We start from the raw sequence: 23,794 nt of genomic DNA on the forward strand, positions 1-23,794 counted from the left end.
TATTTCATTTATCGCGTAACACTACCTTTTGTGCTCCGTGTTTGTGGTTTCGCATATTTCATTTATAACAGCATTTTATAAAAGCGTTTATACGCACTATAATCTGATATTCTTTAAAATAAATTTTTAAAATAGTTGTAAATAACGGTCTATCTATTAAAAATATCGATGATTTTTGTTTATTTGCTTATCGCACTACTATCGCTAGAGCTGAAAAGTCCATCGATGTGTTCGTTTCCGATAGTGTTTGCTAATCGATAACATCGCACGAGACAAGGCCATCACTATCCCAGCCGCATACGTCATTCGATTTTTTTTCGTCGTTCGGATCGGAGTGAAATATTCAGGTAGCGGAGTATTTCGACGAAGGCGGCCATCTTGCTGAAGAAAGGAAAACTGTAGTGCAATAGTCCAGTAATTTTGACAAGTCGCCGTTGCAACACGTAAGTTTCTAACTAATTTCACAACCTGAGCTGTGCATTTGTGTTTTGCTTGTGCGTGTGTATCTGTTGGGGCAAATTGTATTTATTCGCTTGCTCCCTGGGCATCTGAAAATAGTAACTATTGATTTTCCTGGGGGCTCCTTGCATGTATATGTGTTTGAAGTAATGCGGTAATAGGGTAACTGCTTGTTTACGAGTCCTTGATTGTTGTTTATCGTTACGAGTGTTACTCATTTGCATTCCAGAGGTTAAACTAATACGTTTAGTATAAGTTATTGGTGCAAAACATGTTTTTATCGCGATTAAATGGGCTTTGCCTTTTTTTTTGTATTCTGTATTGCTCTCTGTGCCCTCTCTTTCGCACTCACATGGCCGGCCGGCTTTCTGGCTGAATCAATTACTTATACACACTCACCGTCTGGGCCGCCATCTTTTTTCCACTCGAGTGATGAATTTAAGGGGTTTTTGTTACCTTACGTTAAATTGGCCAAAAGGCGTGGATGTGTTAGTGTCGCACAAACCTGTTTGAAAGGTTGTTAATGTAAACTGCTGACTGTAGCGCCAAAATTGTTCCCATTTCTCTTCCCTTCCCCATTTCATTTATCGCTTTGTGTGTATGTATATTGTATATGTGTGTATGTAAGTGAAATGGTGTGTGTATACGCACGCTGGGTTGTAATACGCGTTTTTATGGGGTTCAATAATAACTACCCGTAGCTGTAGATGAAAAGATGAGGAGGATTACTAACCCAAATTAATGTATTCCCGCTTGCATCTCAACATTTGTTTCGTTCTCTGTGCCGTTTTCCTTTCAGCTTGTTTAAATAATTTGCTCGCTTAAACACAAACCAAATCCTACATTACACATCCCAAAAACTCTCCCACAAAACCAAAAAAAAACCCATCAAAATTATGGTCAGGTATGCTGCACATCAACCCCGAAAATTCTAAATTATTTATGTATCCCATGTTCCCAACTCCAACCCGATAACCGCTTATAAAATTATATTTTTCCAATTATCTGTTGATAAACAAAAATAATTTTTTTGAAATTGTTGTATATGACATAGTTGTCAAGCTGAATGACACAGAGTGACTTGGAAAAGTAAAATTTTATTGATTAAAGTTGTTTCCCCATAAAAACATCGAAAGAAAGTTATAGTAATACTAATAAGGGTTTCATCTTTTTATGCAGCGTAAAGGTCAACGGAAATCCGCAGAATCGTTTGGGAAATAACGCAAAGGTCAACGGCAACATGGCTTTCCGTGGCAACCAGAACCGCAACCGCAACTTCGGAGGTGGCAACAACAACTATGGTGGACCCATGGGCGCCAACCGCATGGGCGGTATGAACATGTCGCCCTGGGAGTCGCAGAATCCCGGCGGCGGACAGTTCGGTAACAACATGCGCCAGGGTGGCGGTCAGATGAACGCCCAGGCCATCAACTTGGCCAACAATCTGCTGAACAACCTGTTCAGGAACCAGAATCCACCATCGCTCCTCGACTTGCCCCGCGGCGGCGGCGGCATGGGAAACCGCAATCAACGTGGTGGACCGGTATGTACAAAAGTTCAAATTCTCCCAAATTTGTTGACAATGCCAACCGAATGAATTTTTATATTTACCCATGTTGTTATTCTTTCCGGATTCGTGAACTGCGAATCGTATTTCTGTGGTGGAGTGCAGTAGAATTAATGTCATATGTAGAAATAGAAAAAAACAAGCCGATTCGTTATTGAAATAATGCGAATATTTTGTCTGTTTACTCGTTTTCATCCAAATAACCCAATTTGGAATGCCCAAAATGTATTAACTATACATAATTTAACTTTAAAACGTGACTACAAATTTCCTTTTAAAATGGCTACTTGCCCTCCACAGCAGAACCTTTTATTTTGTGTTTTCCCTTAGTTAGATTGTAATATTGCCGAATGTAGCTAATGCTTTTCCTTTAAGATATAAACCAAAAAGATCTTAAATCTAATCCTAGCTTGTAGTTTACTAAACCGACAACTGAAAAACATAAACCAGCAAAAAGAATATTGAAAGTAAAGAGAACTTTGTGCAGTGTAGTTATCAGGATGTAAGGTTGTTGAACAGGAGGATGGATGTGGTAGGAGGAGGTTTTCAATAAAAACGCATTTATTCCATTTAAAATGCAATGCTTTTTTGTTCCGTAGAAACTGCACAAACGAATAAGAACCTGATTATTACACCGAAAATAAGAAATGACAAATTTTAATAAAATACACACGTATTGATAACGAAATGTACCAATTAAAACATGTACCGCCAACACTTGTTCCACTTAACGATGAAAAGAGTATGATGATGATCTCCATATGTCAAGATTGAATCATAAGTAATTTATATGCAATATTTCCTTACTAGTTGTACTTAAGCATTTAATTACATTTTTACCATATTTATAATTCGATTAATTTCCAAAGTTCCAATGCCAAGCAAAAGAAACTTTCTTGGTCGGACTACTCAATTTGCCACAACGCTTTTCTAATTTATCCATTATCTATTTTTATTCTCTCTTCCAAAACCGAACAATGCCAAACTCAAAAATTCGATGCTTTTCAATACACCTCCAAATATCGAATATCGAAACCGCATCGTCTTGTGCATATTTCGAATAATGCATTCCATATTGTTGTTGCTGCTGCTCCGGCATATATATATTTGCTGTTGTTGTTGTTGCTGCTGCCGCTGTTGTCGTTGTTGTTGTTGTTGATGTCGTTGTCGCTGTTGCGTGTTGTTGTTGCCGTTGATGATGACTCTTCCCATTTGCAATAATCCATTGCAATCAACGAAAATCGAATCCCCGCCCAAAAATACATTCCATTGACGGCCAACAATATTTTCGAAAATCCAAATAAAATTGAATACAAAACGCAACGCACACACACTCAACACACACGCACACGCGATGCACACACACACATTGTGGCCAATATGCGAATCTTCACCAACGATGCGATACTGTAAACTGTATGATGCTTCCCGTGCGACGCCACTGATTGATTGATTGACCGATTGCTCGATCGATTGACATTGATCGCCATGCAATCTTCTAATCTGCTCTGCTCTGAAACCGAAACTGATCCGATCTGGTACTGGTACTGCTTGATGGTGCAACATTATTACATCCAAAACCAAAATATGAAATACCTATTAATATCTTATGTCTAATGCAAATTCATCGCCAATTCTTCTTCAACGTTCCTGCCTCTGAAACTCAAAAATCCGATTTCCATTTTCAAATGCCACTCGCCGCCACACGCCAACAAATATATATATATACATTTAAATATTTATGCAATATATATATCCAACTATCCCCGTCGACTGATTGGCCGCCGCAACTGCCCCGTCGAACTGACCAAAATGAATATATACCGTATATACCATGTGCTCCATGTACTTATGTCTACTTTACTATATATCAACGATTTATCCCCGCAATTATCTATAATGTGTTCAATCTGATCGCTCTGCCCCTCACATAATATTGTAAATGGCCAACCGCGCCATATTGTCTCCGATCTTTCGAAAATGCTTTTGTATCATTAATGCCTCTGTTTGTAAAACAAAACGAAATCAATTCACATATGCGCCATGTGTGCATTCCGAATTGTGCGAAAATGTAAATGTCAATCCCAAATGATGAACTAAACAATGTAGATGGTCAGTCGCGGCGGCGGTGCCGGCAATCGTCTCAATAACCGTCGTGGCCAGGGAGGTGGCTTCCAAAATCGTGGCGCCACTGGTAGTGGACCCAAGCCCCCGCAAAAGCAGGGCGGCGGCGGTATTCGCAAGCAAAATGCTTTTGATCGTGCCAAGAAACTTTTGGCTAAAAATGCCAACCAAAATAAAAAGAAGGAACCCACTCCTGGCGAAAAGAAAATCGAGAGGTAAGACTTAAAACAACTTTTCCAAACAAACCAAAACCACAACAAAAAGTATACATATTTTGCTGCCCAAAATCGAAAGGATTGATTTCTTTCACTAATACCAAAACAAAAAACGAACTTAGCAGGGCGAATAATTAATCTAATCTTTTTACTTAAGTACTTAGGCATTCCAATTCTCTAATTGCGTTCCCTCATCTCTAAAAAAAAGTATTTTTAATTAGAATTAGTGCTTCATTAGGGATAGTATATTTTTTGATGCTGTTTATAAATCTGTGTGTGTGTGGGCACTTTGGTCGGGGACTCATTATGTATAAATCTATGTGTTAAAACTACATAATATACAAGCTCATACTATTTTTTTATTTATATCATATATTTGGAACAAATTGTTAAAATATAATCTTTTCTTTTGCTTTTTGTTTTCATTTACAACTTTTTAAGAATATTTTTAAAGTTAACAAGAAGAGAAATTAAAAGTTCCATTATTTAACTTCCCATTTGTACATGAATATTTAAATTTAAATGGTGCGAAGATTATAAGTTACATTTTCTCTATTTTTGATTGATTTTTAAGAATATAAATTTCGAATGAAAATATCATAAATGTAAGTGTTCATAGGGAAAGAAATATGCTCGAAATCATAACTAATTACGCTTGAAAATGGTATATTGCATAATTATAGTTTGTGGCACATTTCTCTCCCTTGCAAAGCCATCACTCTCACTATAGTAACGCATCATAATCATAGCTGAAATCATTTACTATTGTATCACCTATCGCCACCTGTACTGTACGTATCATAAGTATAAATTGCAGCGAGAACCACTCAACTCCTCTAATTTTATAATCTCTTCCCAATAGCCAGACCAGACGCATCCCCGTCTATGATTTTCAATTTTGAAAACTAATCAGATTTTCTTTCTTTATTCCTTCCCAAACAAAACGAATGATCCATGATCAATTTTTATAGCCCTACCAAGGAGTCTCCATACGCTAGTGTGCCGAACGACATGTTCTACTGTCATCTGTGCAAGAAGCACATGTGGGACGCTAACTCTTTCGAGAACCACATCAAGGGTCGCACCCATCTGATGATGCGCGAGGGCATTGAGGAGAGCTATCGCCTCAAGGCCAATATGATCCGTCAGGAGGCCAAGATCGCAGAGCAGCTCAAGTCAATCGAGTTTGACCGCTTGAAGCGCATGGGCAAGAGCAAGCAGCGCCAGCTGGACTACTGTACCATGTGCGACCTGAACTTCCACGGTCACATCTCGACCCATCGCAAGTCGGAGGGACATTTGCAGCTGAAGAAGTTCTTGCACCCCAAGTGCATTGAGTGCAACAAGGAGTTCGCCACTCGCATCGACTACGACACCCATCTGCTGTCCGCCGAGCATCTTAAGAAGGCCGCCGAGAGCAACACCAAGGTGGGTGAGCGCAAGCGCCAGACCTTGCCCATCAGCACCGAGGAAGAGGAGACCCGCGATCTCCGTCTGCCCCAGAAGCGCAAGAAGAAGCCGGCCAAGAAGGAGGGCGAAGCCGCCGATGGCGAGGCTAAGAAGGAGGGTGCTGGTGATGGCGAGGGCGCCGAGGGTGATGATGCCGAGGGCGATGAGGCCAAGGAGGGTGAAGAAGGTGCGGACGAGACCAAGGAGGGCGAGGAGCTCAACGAGAGCCAGGAGGAAGAGGAGGTGGCCCTGCCTGTGGATCCCGAGGACTGCATCCTTGACTTCAACGACGGCGATGAGATCCCCAGCGAGGTGGATACCCGCCTGCCAAAGTACAACTGGCAGCGTGCTGTCGGCCCCGGTCTGATCTCCAAGCTGGAGTGCTATGAGTGCTCGGTGTGCAGCAAGTTCTTCGACACCGAGGTGACCGCCGAGATTCACTCCCGTACGGCAACCCATCACCGCAACTTCTTGAAGTTCATCAACGAGAAATCAAGCGATACCAAGATCGCCCAGAAGCGCGCCGCTGCCGCCTTGGAGGAGAATGAGCGTAAGAAGCGCAAGATTGAGGAGGCAGAGGCTCCAGCCGCCGAGGGCGCCACCGAGGAAACAGCCGAGGGCGCTGAGGGTGAACTGTACGATCCATCGGAGGCCACCGGCGACGACGAGGATGTGGAGATGGCGGAGGATAACGCCGAGGGAGAGGGCGAAGGTGAAGGCGACGAGGAAATCGAGGGTGAGGGCGAAGAAGATGGCGCCGGCCAGGACAACGGCGAAGAGGAGATGGAGGCCCAGGAAGAGGATCAGGAGGGCGAGCAAGAGGCCGAACCCGAGCCAGCTCCAGCCAAAACTCCTGCGCCCGCTGATCCAGCACCCGTAGCCAAGACCCCAGCCAAGACTCCGACCAAGGCAGCTGCTCCAGCCGCTGCTGCTAGTCCCGCAGCTGCGGCGGCGACGCCAGATGCCTCGCCATCGCCGGCCAAGAAGGCAACGCCGGCTCGCGCTGCCGCCGGACCCAAAGCCACGCCGCAGCGCCAACGCGCCCGCGGTCGCTACAATCGCTACTAAGTAGACGTCGGAGGAATTCGTAATTTAACATAACATAAACCTTAATATACAAGAAAAATATACATTCACGCCCAGGAGGAGGATGAAGAAGAACAGATCAAGTCGATCTCTTCCCGCAATTTGACATTTGCATACCAATTTGCATATAAACTGAATGAACGGAAACTGAGAAGAAGACAGCCAACTTTTAGTTGAAACAGTTGAATACATTGTACGACGAAGCTTCTTGCAACTGACGAGGGAGAACACAAACAACTTGATTGAATCGAATTTCATATTACCCGATTCCCCCCTCCCAGCACGCATACCATACCAGCCAACCACCATTCAACTTATGTAATCATATAAATTCTATAATAAACAAAGAAACAAAACTAGTTGTAAAACAAACACAAATTCCTGTTTTGTTATTGTTCAGGGTAATGGAAGTTGTCTTTCTATATGTTGCCATATAAGATTCAATTATCCTTGAAGGCTGTACCTTTGCTTTTAATTAATTGAACGCTTGATTTCTTTCACACAAGCGGTATATTTAATGCTAGAAATCGGTACAGAGATTAGGTGAGGTGAGCATACATATAAGGAAAGCCCTGATATGGTATGATACGAAGTGGGATACATTTATTATTTACAGCTTACGAGACTAGGTGCTACTCCCAGGAGTGCTAAAGGGGAGGCGGAAACGCTATTTGAGTGAGATCCCAGTGGGTCGGGAATTGGGATTAAGTACTTGGGCGCGCGGTATGAGGATCGAGTGGAATCAGTTGAACTCCAGGGTATTCGCCTCCGTCATCGTCGTGCGCATGCGGCTCTGGTCGCTCTGTGATCGACGGAGTCCACCTGGACGCCATCCGCTCCTCCAGCGTTTGATGCAGCCCAGCAAGGACCAGTTGATGGACTTGGAGCGACTCAGCACATAGACATACGGATCCGAGGTGAAGTGCAAGGCCGTAAGCACGTCGGCGATGATGAAGAACTTATTCGATGCGGGCACCCGATTTGGAGCTATGGCCAACGGGATGGCGATCTTAAATGGATATAATTGCAGATAGAAGTCAAGTTGATTAGGGATAGTATTTCTCCAGCACTCACCATCTGGGGCATCCAGCAGATGACGAAAGAGATACTGAGGAACGCCATTAGCTTGGCGAACTTGATCTCCACCGGCGAGGAGTCGGTGGCCGCCATCGTGACACTAACGCTGTGCCTGTACTGCCTCGTCGGCTGGACATTGCGATGGCTGTTTCCGCTTCCGGTGCTCAGTTGCGTCTGATAGAGCGTGGTGCCGCTGCTGCTCTCGGGATCGATGCTGATGGCGCTGCTCTTGTCCCTGGAAACAAGGTCGTAATGCATGTGCCGCTTGGCCGTGCGACTCCTGCCGATCACACAGAGCAAGGTGTGGGCCACGAAGAGGTTGCAGGCCACGATCACGATGCACAGCAGGGTGCCTGGGATTACAAGGATTATCAAATCAATATTTGAAGTCTAACCAATTGGTGGGAAATTACCGAAGACCATAAAGAGCACCGCATACGACTTGTTCCACACTCCCGGCGCATCGCGGTATCGAATGCACTTTAGCTGTTCCGGATTGGACTCATCGATGTATGCACCAAAACCAACGAATGGCAGGAACGTGATCACCACGGCGATCATCAGAATGCTGTTGATGCTCTTGCGAATGAGCTCGTAGGTAATGTGCTGTGTGGAGAATTGCGAATTTTAGATGAATGAGCTGGCCATGTTTGTGATTTCCTGTGTGCACTTATATCATTTTATAAAATTAAATTGCACTAGGAAATAGTTATTCTTCAAACCAATATGCATATATGCCAATCGAGTGCGTACCTTGTGGTAGATGAAGGGTCTGGCCAGGGCCATCCATCTCTCCGCCGCCATAACTGCTGCAATGCACCCGGAGCTGAGGCCAAAGAAGCGCCACACCACGAGTCCCACGCAATCCAGGCGGATGAAGGACTGCAGCACCTCCTTCGAGAGATACATTTTCAGCAGCGTTGTGGTCAGCATTCCCAGCAGCGCCACCAGGTTGTTGGTGGCCAGGCAACTGAAAGAGTTAAAGGCTTCCGTAAATTTGGGATGGCTTAGTTTTATGGCATTTTCAAGCTCGTAAATACGAAAGTACAGGCTTTTTTATGCCATTAGCTACAGTCCGTTGGTTTCGGCAATAGGCTACGGACATAACTTGGGGGATCGATAAAATGTAATAACGAATGGCGTTTAATTAATTGCCTCTTTTATAAAACGAAACTTTCAATCATGATAACTCGAAGCTGCCACACATGGTTGTACAACTCTCGATTTTGGCTATCTTAGACGTGACTTGGTCCTCAAACACTTTGAATCAAACGCCGACAAAAATATAGTAAATGCATAATTATTTAATGGGTATACATTATATGGATATCTAAAAATGTAATTTATTTATTTAAATTTACCAATGAGTTATGATATATATTTAAATTCATTTCTGTATAGAATATATGTATATATTGTATATATTACTTAAGTTAGTTTAGTTTTGTAAACTGCTCTATCTATTATAATAAATAAATAAATATTGAAAAATTTGTTTTAACTTTAAGACGACTTTTTACACTTTTTTTTAACAAATAAATACATACCAAATAGCCATTCACTGTTTGATATAAACTAAAATATGGATGCTGTATTATCTACCCAATGAAATATGTGTCTTTAAATGGTGACTTAGATTAAGTGCTTCCTTTTATTGGTGCCACAAAATATTGCATTTGTGGGACGAGTTTGTGTGTTTCGATTTGATTGTTTTTGGGGCGCCGTTGACACAGGAAACTCATTTGTCTCCGTGTGAAATGAAACTGAATAAATGTAGGCCTTTTTTCAATGGAAATAAATAAAAACGCACGCCGAGAATAGAATACAAAAATGGGATTGACAGTTCGCGGGGATTGGCCAACAGTCCGTGCATCGTTAGGCATTGCAATGACTTTATTCATTTTTATTTTCATTATTTGCTTGTGCACCTTTATACCTGATTCCTGGAACAAGTGAATAAAATGCATTTTATGGTGCATTGTAAAAGTTTCGCTAAAAGCCAAAACGCCGGAACTTTTCATTACAGGGCCAAAATGTCTAAATCTTCAATTGCAGTGTGCAGTGAGAAAAACAAAATCGTTCTGCTAACTTGTAAAAGCAAAATCATTGTTTACTTTAGCAATGGGAAAATACACACAGCTATTCCGCTTCTCGTTCATAAGGAAAAAGCAATAAGGGAGCTGCCATTCCAATGGGATACCCTGATTTATAGACCCCGTTCAAGTGCCAATCACCGGGTTCATTCAATCAATCAAATTACAGATCAAAGGCTCTGCGTAAAGGAGGCCTGATGCCTGGTGTGGAATTCGCATTAATTTATGATTCCTCGACGGCTCAAATTGCTGGCGACAGCAATTTACGCATATTACACGTATTACGCATACGCACTGTCGTCTCAGCACAAAATGTTCGAAAAGGAGCAAACTGGAAACAATCTCACTGAATTTGCCTGGCGCAATGCTGATAAATGAAATATAAATTGCGACAAATATTCGGCTCATGAGCTAGAGAAATTTCCATGGGTGTCATAGATGGCATTTTATCACAGTTAATCACTTAAAATACACTTCCTTTCGAATAATGTTTTGTGAATAACAAACCATTCAGTGTCATTACATTATCAGTATTACAATTGGGGAATTCATATTTTTTATTCATATTCATTACATATATCATGAATTTTTCAAAGAGCAAAGCTAATTCCAATACGTATTTACACAAGTCTTTCCCCAATATTTTTTGAAAGGGGTTCCAGTGTACACATTGCCAATCTGGTCAACCACCGATCTCCGTCTTCAGTTACACCATAAAGCTTTTAATGCATTCGCAATTCGCTGCATTCCCACGTCGTCGATAAGATTGACGGAAAACAGACTGGAATATGGACAAAATCTCACTGCCAAAACACATGGCCAATGAACTAATTCCGTCATTTGATAAGATATGCAAAAAAACAGCAACTACAAAGCCTCTGCCAAGTAAAACAATTCAAACTATGCAAATCAGACCCGCATAGGCATTTTATGGAACCCCAAAGTGGCCGCAGTTGAGAGCAGGTTGAATAAACTTACATAGCCATGAACTACTGGACACAAACAGTCGCAAACATTAGCTGCACAAAATGAGTAGCTACACGCAGAGAAAATGCGCAAAGTGCCAGCTCCATAATATTATTAACATTAGTACGGTGCAACACGAATAAAGGTTTTTGATTAAGCATACTAAGGATTTGGTACAAACACAATATACATATATCCAACAACACAACTATAAATTTCTAGAATGGGTACATTTTTTAATTGTTTTACTTGTTGTTGTTTAAACGAACTGAGTTTTGTTTTTAAATGCATGAATAAATGATTCAACTAATCGCTTTTTTACACTGCATAGCTACACTCACCGCAACATGAGCGTGTATTTGCTGTTTTTGTTGAGCTTCTTGCGCGCCAAAATGAAAAGGGCCAGCGAGTTGCCAAAAACGCCCAAAACCATGATGATTGCCCCAATAATCAGGCGATTCCGATTCCCATAGAGCGGAGGCGCCACAGTAGTTGTGGTGTCATGCAGCATCAACAGGTCCAGCACAGGTGTTGTGGTTTCCATGTTGCCGGTATGATAATTACGCTAGATTGCAGGTAATTCAGGTGAAAATCTAACTGGCCGCAAACGATATATGTATGTTTTTCACAAATGAGCCTGCCGCAAGAGCATAGTTCGCTCGCAAATGCACTGGTAGATGGAAACCCGTTTCGTTGGCCAAATCGGGACTATTCTCCTAAGACACTTAATTAATGATTAGCGCGCGCGACACTTGATCAAACGACCAATTCGAAGGCGTTTCGATCCGAGGAGCGCGTCCGCAGTCAGCCAGGCGTCGATTTAGAATGACTGGTTTGCCGAGCGGCGCACTCGTCGGCTGCTGCCCACAGCTCCAAGCTATCCAAGCTATATACACATGGTGGGGGTGGTCGGTGGTCGGTGGGTGGCCGGATCGGAGCGAGGTGGGTTGCTAGGGCTGGGGGTTCCTTGCTCAACAGTTGGGAGTCACTGGGGCTCGGCTCTGGATCGGCTCCACCTCGGCTGGCGTCGCCGGCGGTCGGATAGGTTCGGATCGGATCGGATGTAGCTTATAGCATGCAGCATACCATATAGACACCCCCATGCGAATCACCCACGCCCACTGGCGGCCACCCCATCGAAAATTCACAGCTCGTGCCAGCGCCTTTGGACGTGTGCGAACGGTCAAAATAGCACGACGAATTTTATTGTTTTATACCCTGTCCTACAGCGGGTCACTTGGCACAGCCACTCATTGTCAACGGGAATATACTATAATTAATTAAATTAAAAAATATCCCATAAATGTATACATACATATAAAATAAAATATATATGTTTCTGGTTTTTTATTTATCATTAAAAAAATTAACAAAAACTCTGGGTTTTTTTTAAAGTCAAAAAATTACCAAGCCTCTTGAGTTTAGTCATATATGTTTTTTTTTTTAATATCGGGTTTATACTGAAAAATCGTATTATATAGCTTTTTTTACGCATATTTAAGGAACTTTTCTTTTTCCCCATTTTGATATTAGTTTATTTAAAGTTAAGGCGACTTCTATTTAATAGTCAAACTTTTACTTCCTGCTAAAAATATTCCCAACAAATTAATTGGTTTTCAAATCAATGCATTTCAAAAGATAAAAATGACTAATGCAGTTGCACCTTTTCCTATTCTTATCTTCTGAGTATATACGAACTTTTTTCTTTGGTAAAAATCTTTATTCCTTACCTAAAATTAGACTCGCATAAAAGAAAGAGTATGTATGAAAGTGTACCTTAAATATGATTTAATAAGAAATTTCAATTCGGAGCTTGCAGTTGGAATTTATTTGATTAGTAGCTGCATTAGAAATTTCGGAAGCGAATTCTTCAAAGAAATTGTAATAACAAATTAAAATAATGATTCCATTCAACAATATTGAAAAATTGTGGGGAATGTAATGTTGAAGTGGAAAATCTCGCATACTTGCAATTTAAGTGGCGAATTAGCCGTCTTGCGAGCAAAGACGGAAGCCGCCAATCGGCGATGTGGAGATCCATATTGGGATTGGGATGGCTGCATGGTAATGGTTGTTCGAACTTCGTGGTTGTGGCGGCGACAACGGGGCGTATGAGGAACTGGAAATGAAATGCTACATCTGCCAGCTGTAGATGAAATTAACGAGCCTGCGGCTGTGGGGTGTATGATGTCGTGTCCTTGTGGTGTAAAATTGCGGTTTGATTATCATCCCACTGCCTTCTGCTCCAGCAGACGTCATGCGGTTTGACTATTTTTAGTTAATTCCCCGAGAGGCAACAAAACACAAAAATGCGAATGGTGGCCCAGAATTGGGTGTCCTTTGGCATCATCGTTAGGCGTCACCAGAATTGTTTCGGTGTCTATTAATTGTACGCCTCGAAATTGGATGCCCAAAGCAACGTGGACAGCAGCTCATATATTTGGGCCTGCTCTGCGTGGGGTGGCTTCAATGGCTTCAATGGCACGGATGGCTGGGACAAATAAAAAATGCTTTTTGGTGGCTCAAGGGTTGACTGACCTCTGACCCTCTTTGGGCGCGTTCTTGCAAAATGAAATGAATAAATAATAACGCACTATTTGCACTTATTCAGTGAGCACTGTTCACTCATAAAGCGGCTGATTAATGGGCCAGGATTTTGGACACTGAGGTATGGACTCATGACAGCGTGCTCGACTCCAAGTAATGGCACATTGCAGTCTTCTGCAATCTGTCAAATTAGTTTCAAATTGTCGACCACGAGGTTCTGGTAAGTCCCAGACAGTCTGTTTAATCTGTCAATAGCGATAAGGTTGTCAAACATCCACTGAAAAGCTTACTAAACTTAAATATTTGTTGAACCACCTATAAAAATAAAATCAAGATAAAACCTGGGGAATATTGCTTAAGGCACTTTGGCTGCCCTATAATAATACTAATAAGTAAGAGTTATGTCAGTAAGTAGAACTTTATATGTAAAAAAATGTTAAATTAAAGTACCAATATTATATGAGTAAGCTGAATATTTTGGATCATAGGGGTGCACAATTTAAAAGAGACTTAGAATGTGCCACACAGGCTAGAAAACTGAATGTCCCTGAATGACTCATTTTCTGCAGTGGAGTTTATATAATTGTGGCTCATGACTGCACTGCACTCAAATGTATAAATATATAGCTTCCTATTTGTTAAGATAGAGAACTACTTCCGTCGAAGGCCAAACATTTATAAGCATAACTGCTGGCTATGAAATAAAATGCATCAAACTAATAAGTGGAACGCAATTGAGCTAAACCCCCGGTGAGTCGTTAATACATTGATGCGAGTACAACTGATACCAGTGAATGCTTTTGGTAGTCAGTGTGCCATCGCATATTACAATCACTTGCATTTAGCATAACAAACAAACCAGAACTTCAATGGATTGGCGATACTTGGTGCGAGAAGAGGCGACACTTCTCTCCGGGAATGTTTATGGAAGACAGGCGCATACCAAAAAATAGCTCTAGGCATCGTTAACAGAATAATAAATCGAAGATGGCCGGCGAACAATTAGTAGAGTTGCCGGTGTCCGGAATTAAGGGAGATTGGTATTTCGGACACGCAAAACGCAGATTGAGCGACGCGTGCAAGACCAAAAGCCGATCGAAAATGTCTAAATGTCTGAAGATTCGGATGGAGGCAACAAAACAACAGATATCAAAAGGGGTGCTTCAAAAAGAAAACAATGCAAATTAAGATTGAAATTGAATGCGACACAAATGCATGGTAAATGTTTTGTTCTTTGGGCCTCGCGGCTTGAGGTATATATGCAATATATATATATATATTTATTCATGGGTGTTTACTATACTATGTGTGTATATATAGACATATTCGTTTATAGCGTTTTATGCACAGTTTTCGATTTAGTTGTGACACAGAATTGCGCTTAAAGTACAAAGTTATGCTGAATATTTAGGAAACTTGCATATTTTGTTACATTCAGTACTCTATATTGCACTATATAAAGCTCTAGCTGTGAGCCCCATGCCACTGACAGCTGAGTCAACTACTTAGTAATAAACATTTAAAAAATAAACTTTCGTTTGCCAAGCAATTTACTTGGGCAATATAAACAAATCCACTAGCTCATCCTCCCACTCGCCATCACCGTTACCCACACACAACTGACTGCATTGTGTGTGCGTGCTTGTTTGGCGTACAATCACAGCAGTCAAAATTACATTCAAGATAAACTAAACAGGAAATCAAACTAAATTTGGCGTAGTTTCTTCATTTTTACGGCAGCTGCATCTATATGCGACTGCAGAAATTATACAGCAGCAGCTTATCCTCGAAGTGATAAACGTTGTTGATGTGTCGTAAGACCCGGCCATCGACCAGATGTCGGGCATAGTGCACAGCCTCCATTCGATCCTTGGACAGACCCACCTCAATGAGCCAGCTGACGAACTCGGTGCCGTAGAACACCCTGCGATACACTCGAATGCGCCACCTGAAAAAGAACATAATTTATTTAGTAAGTGATTACAACATCAGGACTTTCTAGTTAAGTTCAAGCAACTCAATATGTATAAGCTTTAAAAGTGATAGAATAAAGCTAAGTGCTAAGCTGTTGTTTAACTACTGAAGTTCAATAAAAATACTTATACACACATACTTACTTAGTTTAACGGAAACTAAAAATTATTGTCATCCAAATGACTATTCCTATCGCTGCTTACTATTCTAAGGGTTGCAGTAATTAGAAGGGTTAAAATAAAATGTTTAACAAAGGAAACCTAACTAAATATCTGTCTAAAGGTTCCCTATATCTGTTTAACTTAGGAATATAATGAGTCTAGGCGATGCCCACCTTCGGTCCTTTGCAATATCCTTTTTGCAGTTCTCCAAGTGATGATTGCGGAATTGTTCACAAATATGCTTAGTTTCGGGCCGTACGTTCGACCAGTGCGGTAGACTGACCACATTGGCTCCATACCTATAAAGAAAAGTACTTTAAAAAGAGTTTCTACGTTTTCAATAATTGATTTTACCATAACTTGCGCCATAGTTTCACAACTGGCATTAGAAGTTCGCCAATGTCGGTAATGAACACGGCCAACACAATCAGACCTTGTCCAAAGTTTAGGAAAGCATCGAGGAAGCTCAGTTCCAGATATATGCCCGACATTCCCTCCATGACCAAAGTCCAAATGGACACTGCGAGACCGACAAACATTGAGCACAGCAAAATGATCAAGAGGACTGTATGCTTCAAAGTTTGGTGTTCATCAGAGTCGCTCGGGTGTTCTAGGGGCTCAAGCCCACGTCTGTTCTGGTCCTCATATCGCTCGATAATAGTCTGACAACTTTGACGCGAGGTACTAGGACCGCAGTTAAAGGAGCTGCTGCACATTTGGTTGCGAATTCTGCAAGAGTAAGTCATTTTAGCACTATTAACACAGCAAATATCTGGTCAGAACTTACTCTTCTGTGGCAGGGGCACTTTCGATCTTGTTAAGATCTTTATTGTTGGCACCACTGGCTCGTTGTCGTGTGCGATTCAACAGATCCTCAATGTCGACAACCACGGTGCTGGTTGTTGAGGAATGGTTCACCTGCGCTCCTCCCGAACAGCAGGTTCCATTGCCAGAACCACAACCTCCTCCGCCTGATCCTGCTCCTCCACTGACATTACCATTCGACCTACTGCTTGGCAATCCTGCAGCTGTTGGTATCATATCCTCATCGTCGGATGAAGACGAATATGAGGCTGTGCGAACGCTTTGCCTGATGGAGGATTGATCCGTATTGCTCAGCAGATTAGTCGTTGATATAGTCGAGTGCAGATCGGATGTTTCTGTGGCAATCAGAATATTAAAGATTTTGTATGCGTTTAGGGTTCAGGGACCTACCCGACTCCGGATTGGACAACTCACGTGAATAGGTCATGTACTTTTCGTAGCGTTTCTTATATCGCTGATGCAGCACCAAACAGCCAACGGTTACTGGAAAATTAAATGTACAGCCTAAATGTATTAGCTTAACACATTGTTTATAATAATATAGAGATAGCAAACTTTGATTATATCAGATTGAAAACTTTTGGTGCATCATTTTAGGACCTGTCAGACCCGTAAAGGAGGCTCAGGATGGTTTAATAACCTTTACCAACCTACACCAAAGACCCGACAGGTTTGAATTAACTCTTCAAATGCATATAGATCTATCATCATAATTTGATTTAAAAGGTCTGCTTAAAATAATTTTTTCCATTACCTATAAAGCACATAACGAGCATGAAAACAGAGATGGCTGCCTGAGCATTGCCGTACTGAAAGCTCGGATTGTGTTTCTCTCCCGACATAACATTCGAGTCGAAGGCAATTAAAAGGGCTGATAACACGGCAGGCACACCCCAGGCGAACACCAGCTGAAACGGGAAATTTAAGTTAAAGTAGGTGGTTAAATAATATTCACAAATAGTTACCATATAGGGCCATAGTTTTAGCACGAAGCACAAGCTGCGACACTGCAGGAAGAGTAGTGAAATGGCTAAAAGGCCAGTCCACAGACGAGTGCTGTAGGTGCCAATATTAAACAGAAGAAACTGAAGGTACAAAGGCCAACGGTGCACGTGCTCCATCTTCGACCAGAGGATTACTCCTATGCAGCACATGAGCTGTAATTGATATGCTTTATAAGCCAATTCCTTGAAGTATTTTATAATAATAGCTCACCTGAGAAAGCACCAGACAGAAAGTTATTCTCTGGGGCATTCGCTTAAAGCGCTTCGTCACGATCAACAATGCCAGCATGATACAACAGGCAGCAGCGCCGGCCACGCTGATGTCAAACGAAAAGGCATCGAGTTCATGGAGATAGTCCAGAGGCTTCAGGTTCGTCAGCGATATCATTTTGGCTGATATAAACATCAGCGGTGCTGAGATGAATGTACAGAAAACCATACTTCGAGCAACCTGAACGAAGAGAATACATAAGTAATGGGAAGTGGATTTGAATTCACTTTCAATCCAATTACCAATTCAACCTCCATGTTGTATTGTGTCGCAATGACGAAAGCCCCGGGGGCAGCTGGAAAGGTGCCGTAGAGAAAGCCGAAGGTGCTCAGCTCGGTGGTGTCGTTGAAGTTCTGGCCAGACTGCATAATGTTTACCGTCTGTCGGATAACGAGCGGTAGCACCAATCTGCAAAATGAGAGTACACGTGTTGATCTAATGAATGCATACTTAGTAAAAGGAAAACTTACATTTTAACCAGTATAAGAACACCAGGCAACAGAAACCCTGTGCTCTTTCGTTCGGATCCTGCCCCCCCTACGATCTTCAGACCAAGCAGGAACAAGGCTGTTGCCGAGAAGCTCTGGCCAAGCACACGCAACGTACTAGACACCATTTCGGGCAGACCATGGGGAAACAGGAAGCCTCCTGCAACACCCAGCAAGGTCATCAGCAGTAGCGGGTTGAAGAACAATGCAACAAGGGTGTTAAAAACCAGAATAGTCCGTTCACCCAGGCAGCGATTTCGCTTGGACATCTGCTCCGCGGGACAAGTTTCTGGACAGAGTGGTGGATTGCGGGTCTGCAAAGAATAAGAAGTTATAGTATAAAAAAGGGAGAGGGATTAATTTAAACACCAACCACATCCTCCTTATTCTTAATGATCTTAGAGATCTCCATTAGGACCAGACCAACTGGATTCAGAATAGCCAGTGAGATGGGAGCCATCAGGTACAGATACGAGGCATATTCCGGATGCACATCCTTATAGAGAGCCATAACTGAGGGAAAAGTAGAGTGTTGTTAGATGGAATTGAAATGAATTTGGGATAAAGTATACAGGTTACACTTGCCTATGGGATAGCCGATAGCGAAGTCATTGCTCTGGGTGCAGAATATAGCCATCAGGCCACCGCGGGCGTAGTTCAGGGGCCTGGCAACCAGCAGCGAGATGATCAGCACGGCGAAGAAGACCACCGCCTTGGAGACGAGCATGGCCAGAAGGAAACTCCAGTTCACAGCGCTCCAGTTGAGCTCCACCAGGGACAGGAAGATCAGCGAGGGCAGGGCGAAGGTGCCCACGAACGTGCCCAGACCCTTGGTTTCCGCATTGCTGATGATCTTGAAGCGTCCGGCAATGTAACTGCAGCAAGGAGCGAGTAAAAGGAGAACATTACACCATATTAATCAGGTTGTAAAGGCGTGTCGGGCCACGCCCCCCGATCGAAAGGCGTTTTTTTATAATGCTAATAACCCAGCCAGTCGGAAATACGGAAACTCTTAATCAATATGTACAGCGTACTCTACATGCATGTAAAACACATTCACCACAGCCACACGTGATCCCCTCGTAAACCAGTTTTATTTCGGTCTGTCTCTTGGCTAACAAAGATTGTGTTTGTATTTCTGTCACATTCGACGAGACAAATTAATTTGTCTGGTAATCTGGAGTAGGGAGTACTTCCCCCTGTGCTAAACGAACTAGTTTAGTGACCTCTCCCTATGACTCAACTCGATTTATTGCATTAATTGCATGTTCTGGGAAGAACCTGAAAATCACTTATCGTCGGGAGATTTGCGAGACTTCAATTGTTAATATTGGCAGAACTCTGCTTCTGGGTTTACAAAGGTTCGCGCGAGAATGCTCTTTCCCAGGAATGTGAAACACTTGTAGACATTATCTATGTTTTATTTAGTGGAAAAGAGGTTACAAGACATGACTGATAACAAAGTGTGCTTATATGAAAGCTGCAAAGGAGGAAGATGAAACTATAGTTTCTTTATTGAGCAAACATGGAGAAATTCTTTATTCCCTTCTCTAAAGAAATTCCGTTTATATTTATATGTAAGAAATCAGAAGAATACTTGGTAAAAATAAAGAACAGTTGATAGCTACATATTTATGGGTCTTCACTTGAACATTCCCTTGGGTCTTAAATACAAGTTTTAACAGGTGTTGTCATTGAGTAAGGTCTGTCCACAAACTTTATACATAAACAATAGCTAGAATGAAAAGAAAACGTCAACACCTTTTCCTTATTTATCGGGCTCATTTATCTGTGGAGCAAAACAAGTGTTCTAGAAACTCAGTCGAGAGAAACGAAACCAAAATTAGTCAACCGGTTAAAAAGCGTTTATGTACTCCCAGAAAAAAAGAGGTGAAGCTTAATTGGCAAACTGTGAGGATCGGCACGCAAATATTCATCTTACGTGCGCAAACAAAGTGCAAGTTCATTAATTTTATAATACTGCAAACCGACCTGTTGGGCAACTTTTGCCCAGAATCCGATGAAGAAACACCTGCGAATTTCTAGATTAGAGCCGCTTACACATAGTATGCATGCGATCAGTGCATTCATTATACTCGCACTATTGCTACAGTTTAAACCAAATAGAGATAGGGTGTTAATGGGCCCTTAATTAGAGGTAGCGCTTATCAGGTTATTCCCAACCTAAATCACAAATGAAAATGACTACAGCAAGGCAATCAAATTCTCACGGAGCAAACGCACACAACGAAGATTCGTCAAATAAAAGATTAAATATAATTTCAATGTGATAACAATCGTAAACAAATTCTAATTGCATTACTAGCAGCACTTAAAACTGGAATTAAATGCATCTCTGGCTACCCTTCGATTATAGCGTGTCAGAAAGGAGACATGTGATTGATATGGATATGATTTACGTTTGCTAATACTTGGTATTTGCACTTAATAGAAATTTGCAAGTTAACGATAATTACTATTCGAATTTAAGTTACATGAATATTAGAATATTATTTAAGCTCGACTTTGAATTATAACTAGGTGCAGGAACTAAACAAATGTGTTGTTCCCTAATATTTACGATTGAATGGCTAAATAAGTTTAAGGACTAAAGACAGGGTATCGCTTAGTCGACTGCACAAGTGCAGCAGAAGATTCTAAAGTCAGATGCCAACGAACGCGGCGGGAGAACAGTTAAGTAACACACGAGTATGTATAATCGCACCCGACTTTGTAGCCGAGTTTGTAGGGGCGATATCTGCAGTTGTTTGATAGAACAGTTGGAGGAGGTGCATCTGCCAGGCGGTGGCTCTTTGTCTGGGCATGCATATCGCCAGTAATTGGCGGTGGCCGGTAGACAAATCGGTAATTGCGCTTACATAATCCACACAAAAACGGTGCAAATATTGCCTCAGGTGCAGTGGCTCGATGCTGTTTACAGGCTAAATGCTAAACGCTGTTTTGCAAGGTCATTTTTGTAATTGTTTCTACTGAGTCTTAGCGTTTTTACGTTTTTCTCGCACTCTCTAAACGTTTTACTTTCGATTATTGCCCACTGGCAATTAAGTTTCGGCTTAGATGCATGTATAATGATTGATATAGGAGCTAGGAAATTTACATACGAGTATTTACCTACGCCGCTCCCCATTGTTATTGAGCAATTTTTTGTATGTCAAATTTAATGGGTGCTTCACGGCAATTTCCCAGGAAAAGTGCCACGAACGGCGGGAATTAGTTCAGATTTATGAAAGCGCTCTTTTAATTATAACTGCTATTAATAGGTGGGTAAACATTGGGAAACAATGCAGCTACTGGCCGCAAAGCAAAGATATTCACTACGAAATAGCCGGAACAAAAGTTCATAAAGGTTTGGACTTTTCAGGTGAATGATCAAACAATATCAGTTGGCGACTTGCAATGACTAATCGGAAATTTTGTAATTTGAATAACCCTTTTCAAGCTCCAACAAATTAAGCATAACATTCTTTCGCAATGCATCCGCAATTAAAAGAACTGCAGCATAAATTAAATAAATAGATACAAAAACTGATCAAAAATATGTTTAAATATGAAATCAAATCAAATCTATTAATAGATTGAATTAAATTTTACTGCGTGTTTTAGCTTAATTACACCGACGGGCACGCTAAATTTACCCCAAATAAGTATCTTCCTGTTAACTTTGTTTCTAAAAATAACAAAAGTTAATTTAGCTGATTTCAGATTATTATTGCTGAATTTGTTTGAAGAAGCAAGCGATTGAATCGGAGTACGCACAGACAGTGAGCCAGCAGTTTGCCATAGATTATAAAATTCGAGTGTCAATTGATAAGTGGGGGAAAACAAATCAGAGAAATTGAAACTGAATCGAGACGTTCAAATGATCCCTACATAAATGCTGGTCACTGTACAAGTACATATATAAGTGCAAACACCACTTTTCTTGACCGCACGTACCTAATATTCGTTGCGATAAGGTGCAATACTTTGGAGTTGGGATCAGGGATTAGGGATGGGGCAACTTATATCGTAACTAATGCTATGCAACCTATCTGTACTTTTACTCTGTTATAGATTCTTAGATATACAATCTATCTGTACATTAAAATTGTAAATTATAGATTCTTAGATATATGTATGCAAACTGAAACGCTGTTTTGATAGTTCAATAAACATAGGAAATCAATTATAGTGAATATAAGTGTCTCTCTTTTCTTAAGGTAAATTGTCTTATCTCAAGTTATTTGTAAATTTTTTTAAGTCTACTGTGCTTAAATGATGTTTTGTTAAAAAAAAGTTGCCTATGAGAATAGTTTAAATGTAATTGAATAACATTTAAAGTTTTTAGTAAAAATAAATTTCATAAAACCCAATAGGTCGGTTTGCCTGTAACTCACACAAAGGCTTGCAAATTTGGCGTAAAATAAATGGGTAATCTTATCGGGGAGGATGCGTGCGGCAGCTATCTAGGTGCGAAGTAGTTCCCCCATATATCTACTAACCCGCAAATGATGATGCCAAAGCACTGAACCAACGCCGGGTAAAAGTTGTTCATGGAGACGCCCCCGTCGTCGGCGCGTGGAGCCGCTGTTCCATTGGCCAAAGATGAGGCCATGGTCGCAGTGATGACCCTGACATTAGCCTCTGTGGTGGCCGCAATTCGCTGCCGTGCGTAGTACATGGAGCTGTCCATTGGGGACTACTGTGGAGTGACTGCCTAGCGTGGGAGTTTACTGTACTCAGTGGGCGACTCTGCGCGTCATAGCGGAAAAAGTGGGGTGCTCCTCTGGCCAAAACAGCTGATGGGCCGTGACGTCAAAGGGCCAGCTGTGGATTTATTGGATTTTCGCCGACTTATTGTTGGCAAGTGTGCTGCTCTATTATTTAACTGCCTTATTTACGCAGTTTTGTTTGCCTAAGCTTTGCCAATTTTATTGTTGTTGTTGTGTATTTTTAGCACTTTATTTTCCTTCTATCGAAAATGGTCGAAAATCGCAATGCCCGACAGGCTGATTTCACTTTCATCTGTTCGAACGACGCATTGCTGATTTTTTGAGTCCGCAGCACTTGCTTTTGGCAATTCAACGAATTGATTAATTAGCGGAAATTAACGTAGTTAAGAGCTCAAAAGCGCCCGCCGATCCGTTTTGTTTTTAATTTGCAATGCGAATGGTAGGACCGTAGTGCGTCCGTTAAGTAATACCAGCGGAGCTACTGAAATGCACTAAAACTCACCAACTATGCGTTATGAAAATACCAAGCGAAAAATACTAAGCCGTGTTACCTAATTACCGTTAAAATAAATGCAAATTAGTCATTCTCCTGAAATTTTATTGACTTTGCTTCTATTTATCAAATAATACTCTTTACTAAAACTGTAAAATGTGTTGTTACTTAGTGTTTTACTTATTTACAGCCCAAATGTATTAATCATATGCTTAAATAATATGAGAATTGCACATAAATAAATGTCTTCAACTACTCAGCC

At 41.5% G+C, this 23,794-nt stretch overlaps 3 protein-coding genes across 9 annotated transcripts; 1 reads left to right on the plus strand and 2 right to left on the minus strand.

The window, feature by feature from the left end:
- Positions 1-291: 291 nt before the first annotated feature.
- Positions 292-7,272, plus strand: LOC6534304 (zinc finger protein on ecdysone puffs). Of its 4 annotated transcripts, XM_039373924.2 has the most exons (5): positions 301-443; positions 1,259-1,363; positions 1,639-2,002; positions 4,136-4,365; positions 5,337-7,272. In XM_039373924.2, the coding sequence occupies exons 2-5, from the start codon at positions 1,356-1,358 to the stop codon at positions 6,880-6,882; spliced, it is 2,148 nt and encodes a 715-aa protein (XP_039229858.1). In that variant the 5' UTR covers positions 301-443; positions 1,259-1,355; the 3' UTR covers positions 6,883-7,272. The 4 variants fall into 4 exon arrangements, with proteins under 4 accessions (XP_002094985.2, XP_039229859.1, XP_039229858.1 ...); XM_002094949.4 differs by lacking the exon at positions 1,259-1,363 and having other exon boundaries at positions 292-443; XM_039373925.2 differs by lacking the exon at positions 4,136-4,365 and having other exon boundaries at positions 296-443; positions 5,337-5,495.
- Positions 7,273-7,391: 119 nt separating this feature from the next.
- On the minus strand, positions 7,392-11,983 carry LOC6534305 (prostaglandin D2 receptor). Of its 2 annotated transcripts, none has more exons than XM_002094950.4 (5): positions 11,378-11,983; positions 8,731-8,947; positions 8,391-8,583; positions 7,975-8,330; positions 7,392-7,909 (listed from the first exon to the last, which is right to left on the minus strand). In XM_002094950.4, exons 1-5 carry the CDS (start codon positions 11,578-11,580, stop codon positions 7,643-7,645), a joined length of 1,236 nt encoding a protein of 411 aa, XP_002094986.1. In that variant the 5' UTR covers positions 11,581-11,983; the 3' UTR covers positions 7,392-7,642. The 2 variants fall into 2 exon arrangements, with proteins under 2 accessions (XP_002094986.1, XP_039229860.1); XM_039373926.1 differs by lacking the exon at positions 11,378-11,983 and adding an exon at positions 9,525-9,550.
- Positions 11,984-14,808: 2,825 nt separating this feature from the next.
- On the minus strand, positions 14,809-23,480 carry LOC6534306 (integral membrane protein GPR155). 3 transcript variants are annotated; one of them, XM_039373922.1, is made up of 14 exons: positions 22,809-23,480; positions 18,892-19,181; positions 18,680-18,819; positions 18,289-18,620; positions 18,061-18,226; positions 17,759-17,998; positions 17,509-17,700; positions 17,298-17,451; positions 16,934-17,026; positions 16,506-16,878; positions 16,073-16,447; positions 15,892-16,017; positions 15,701-15,764; positions 15,392-15,531 (listed from the first exon to the last, which is right to left on the minus strand). In XM_039373922.1, the coding sequence occupies exons 1-13, from the start codon at positions 22,997-22,999 to the stop codon at positions 15,716-15,718; spliced, it is 2,721 nt and encodes a 906-aa protein (XP_039229856.1). In that variant the 5' UTR covers positions 23,000-23,480; the 3' UTR covers positions 15,392-15,531; positions 15,701-15,715. The 3 variants fall into 3 exon arrangements, with proteins under 3 accessions (XP_015050557.1, XP_002094987.2, XP_039229856.1); XM_015195071.3 differs by lacking the exon at positions 15,701-15,764 and having other exon boundaries at positions 14,809-15,531; positions 16,958-17,026; XM_002094951.4 differs by lacking the exon at positions 15,701-15,764 and having other exon boundaries at positions 14,809-15,531.
- Between the last annotated feature and the right edge of the window lie 314 nt (positions 23,481-23,794).

This window comes from Drosophila yakuba, chromosome 3L (assembly GCF_016746365.2).
Source record: "Drosophila yakuba strain Tai18E2 chromosome 3L, Prin_Dyak_Tai18E2_2.1, whole genome shotgun sequence".
NCBI classification, from domain to species: Eukaryota; Metazoa; Arthropoda; class Insecta; order Diptera; family Drosophilidae; genus Drosophila; species Drosophila yakuba.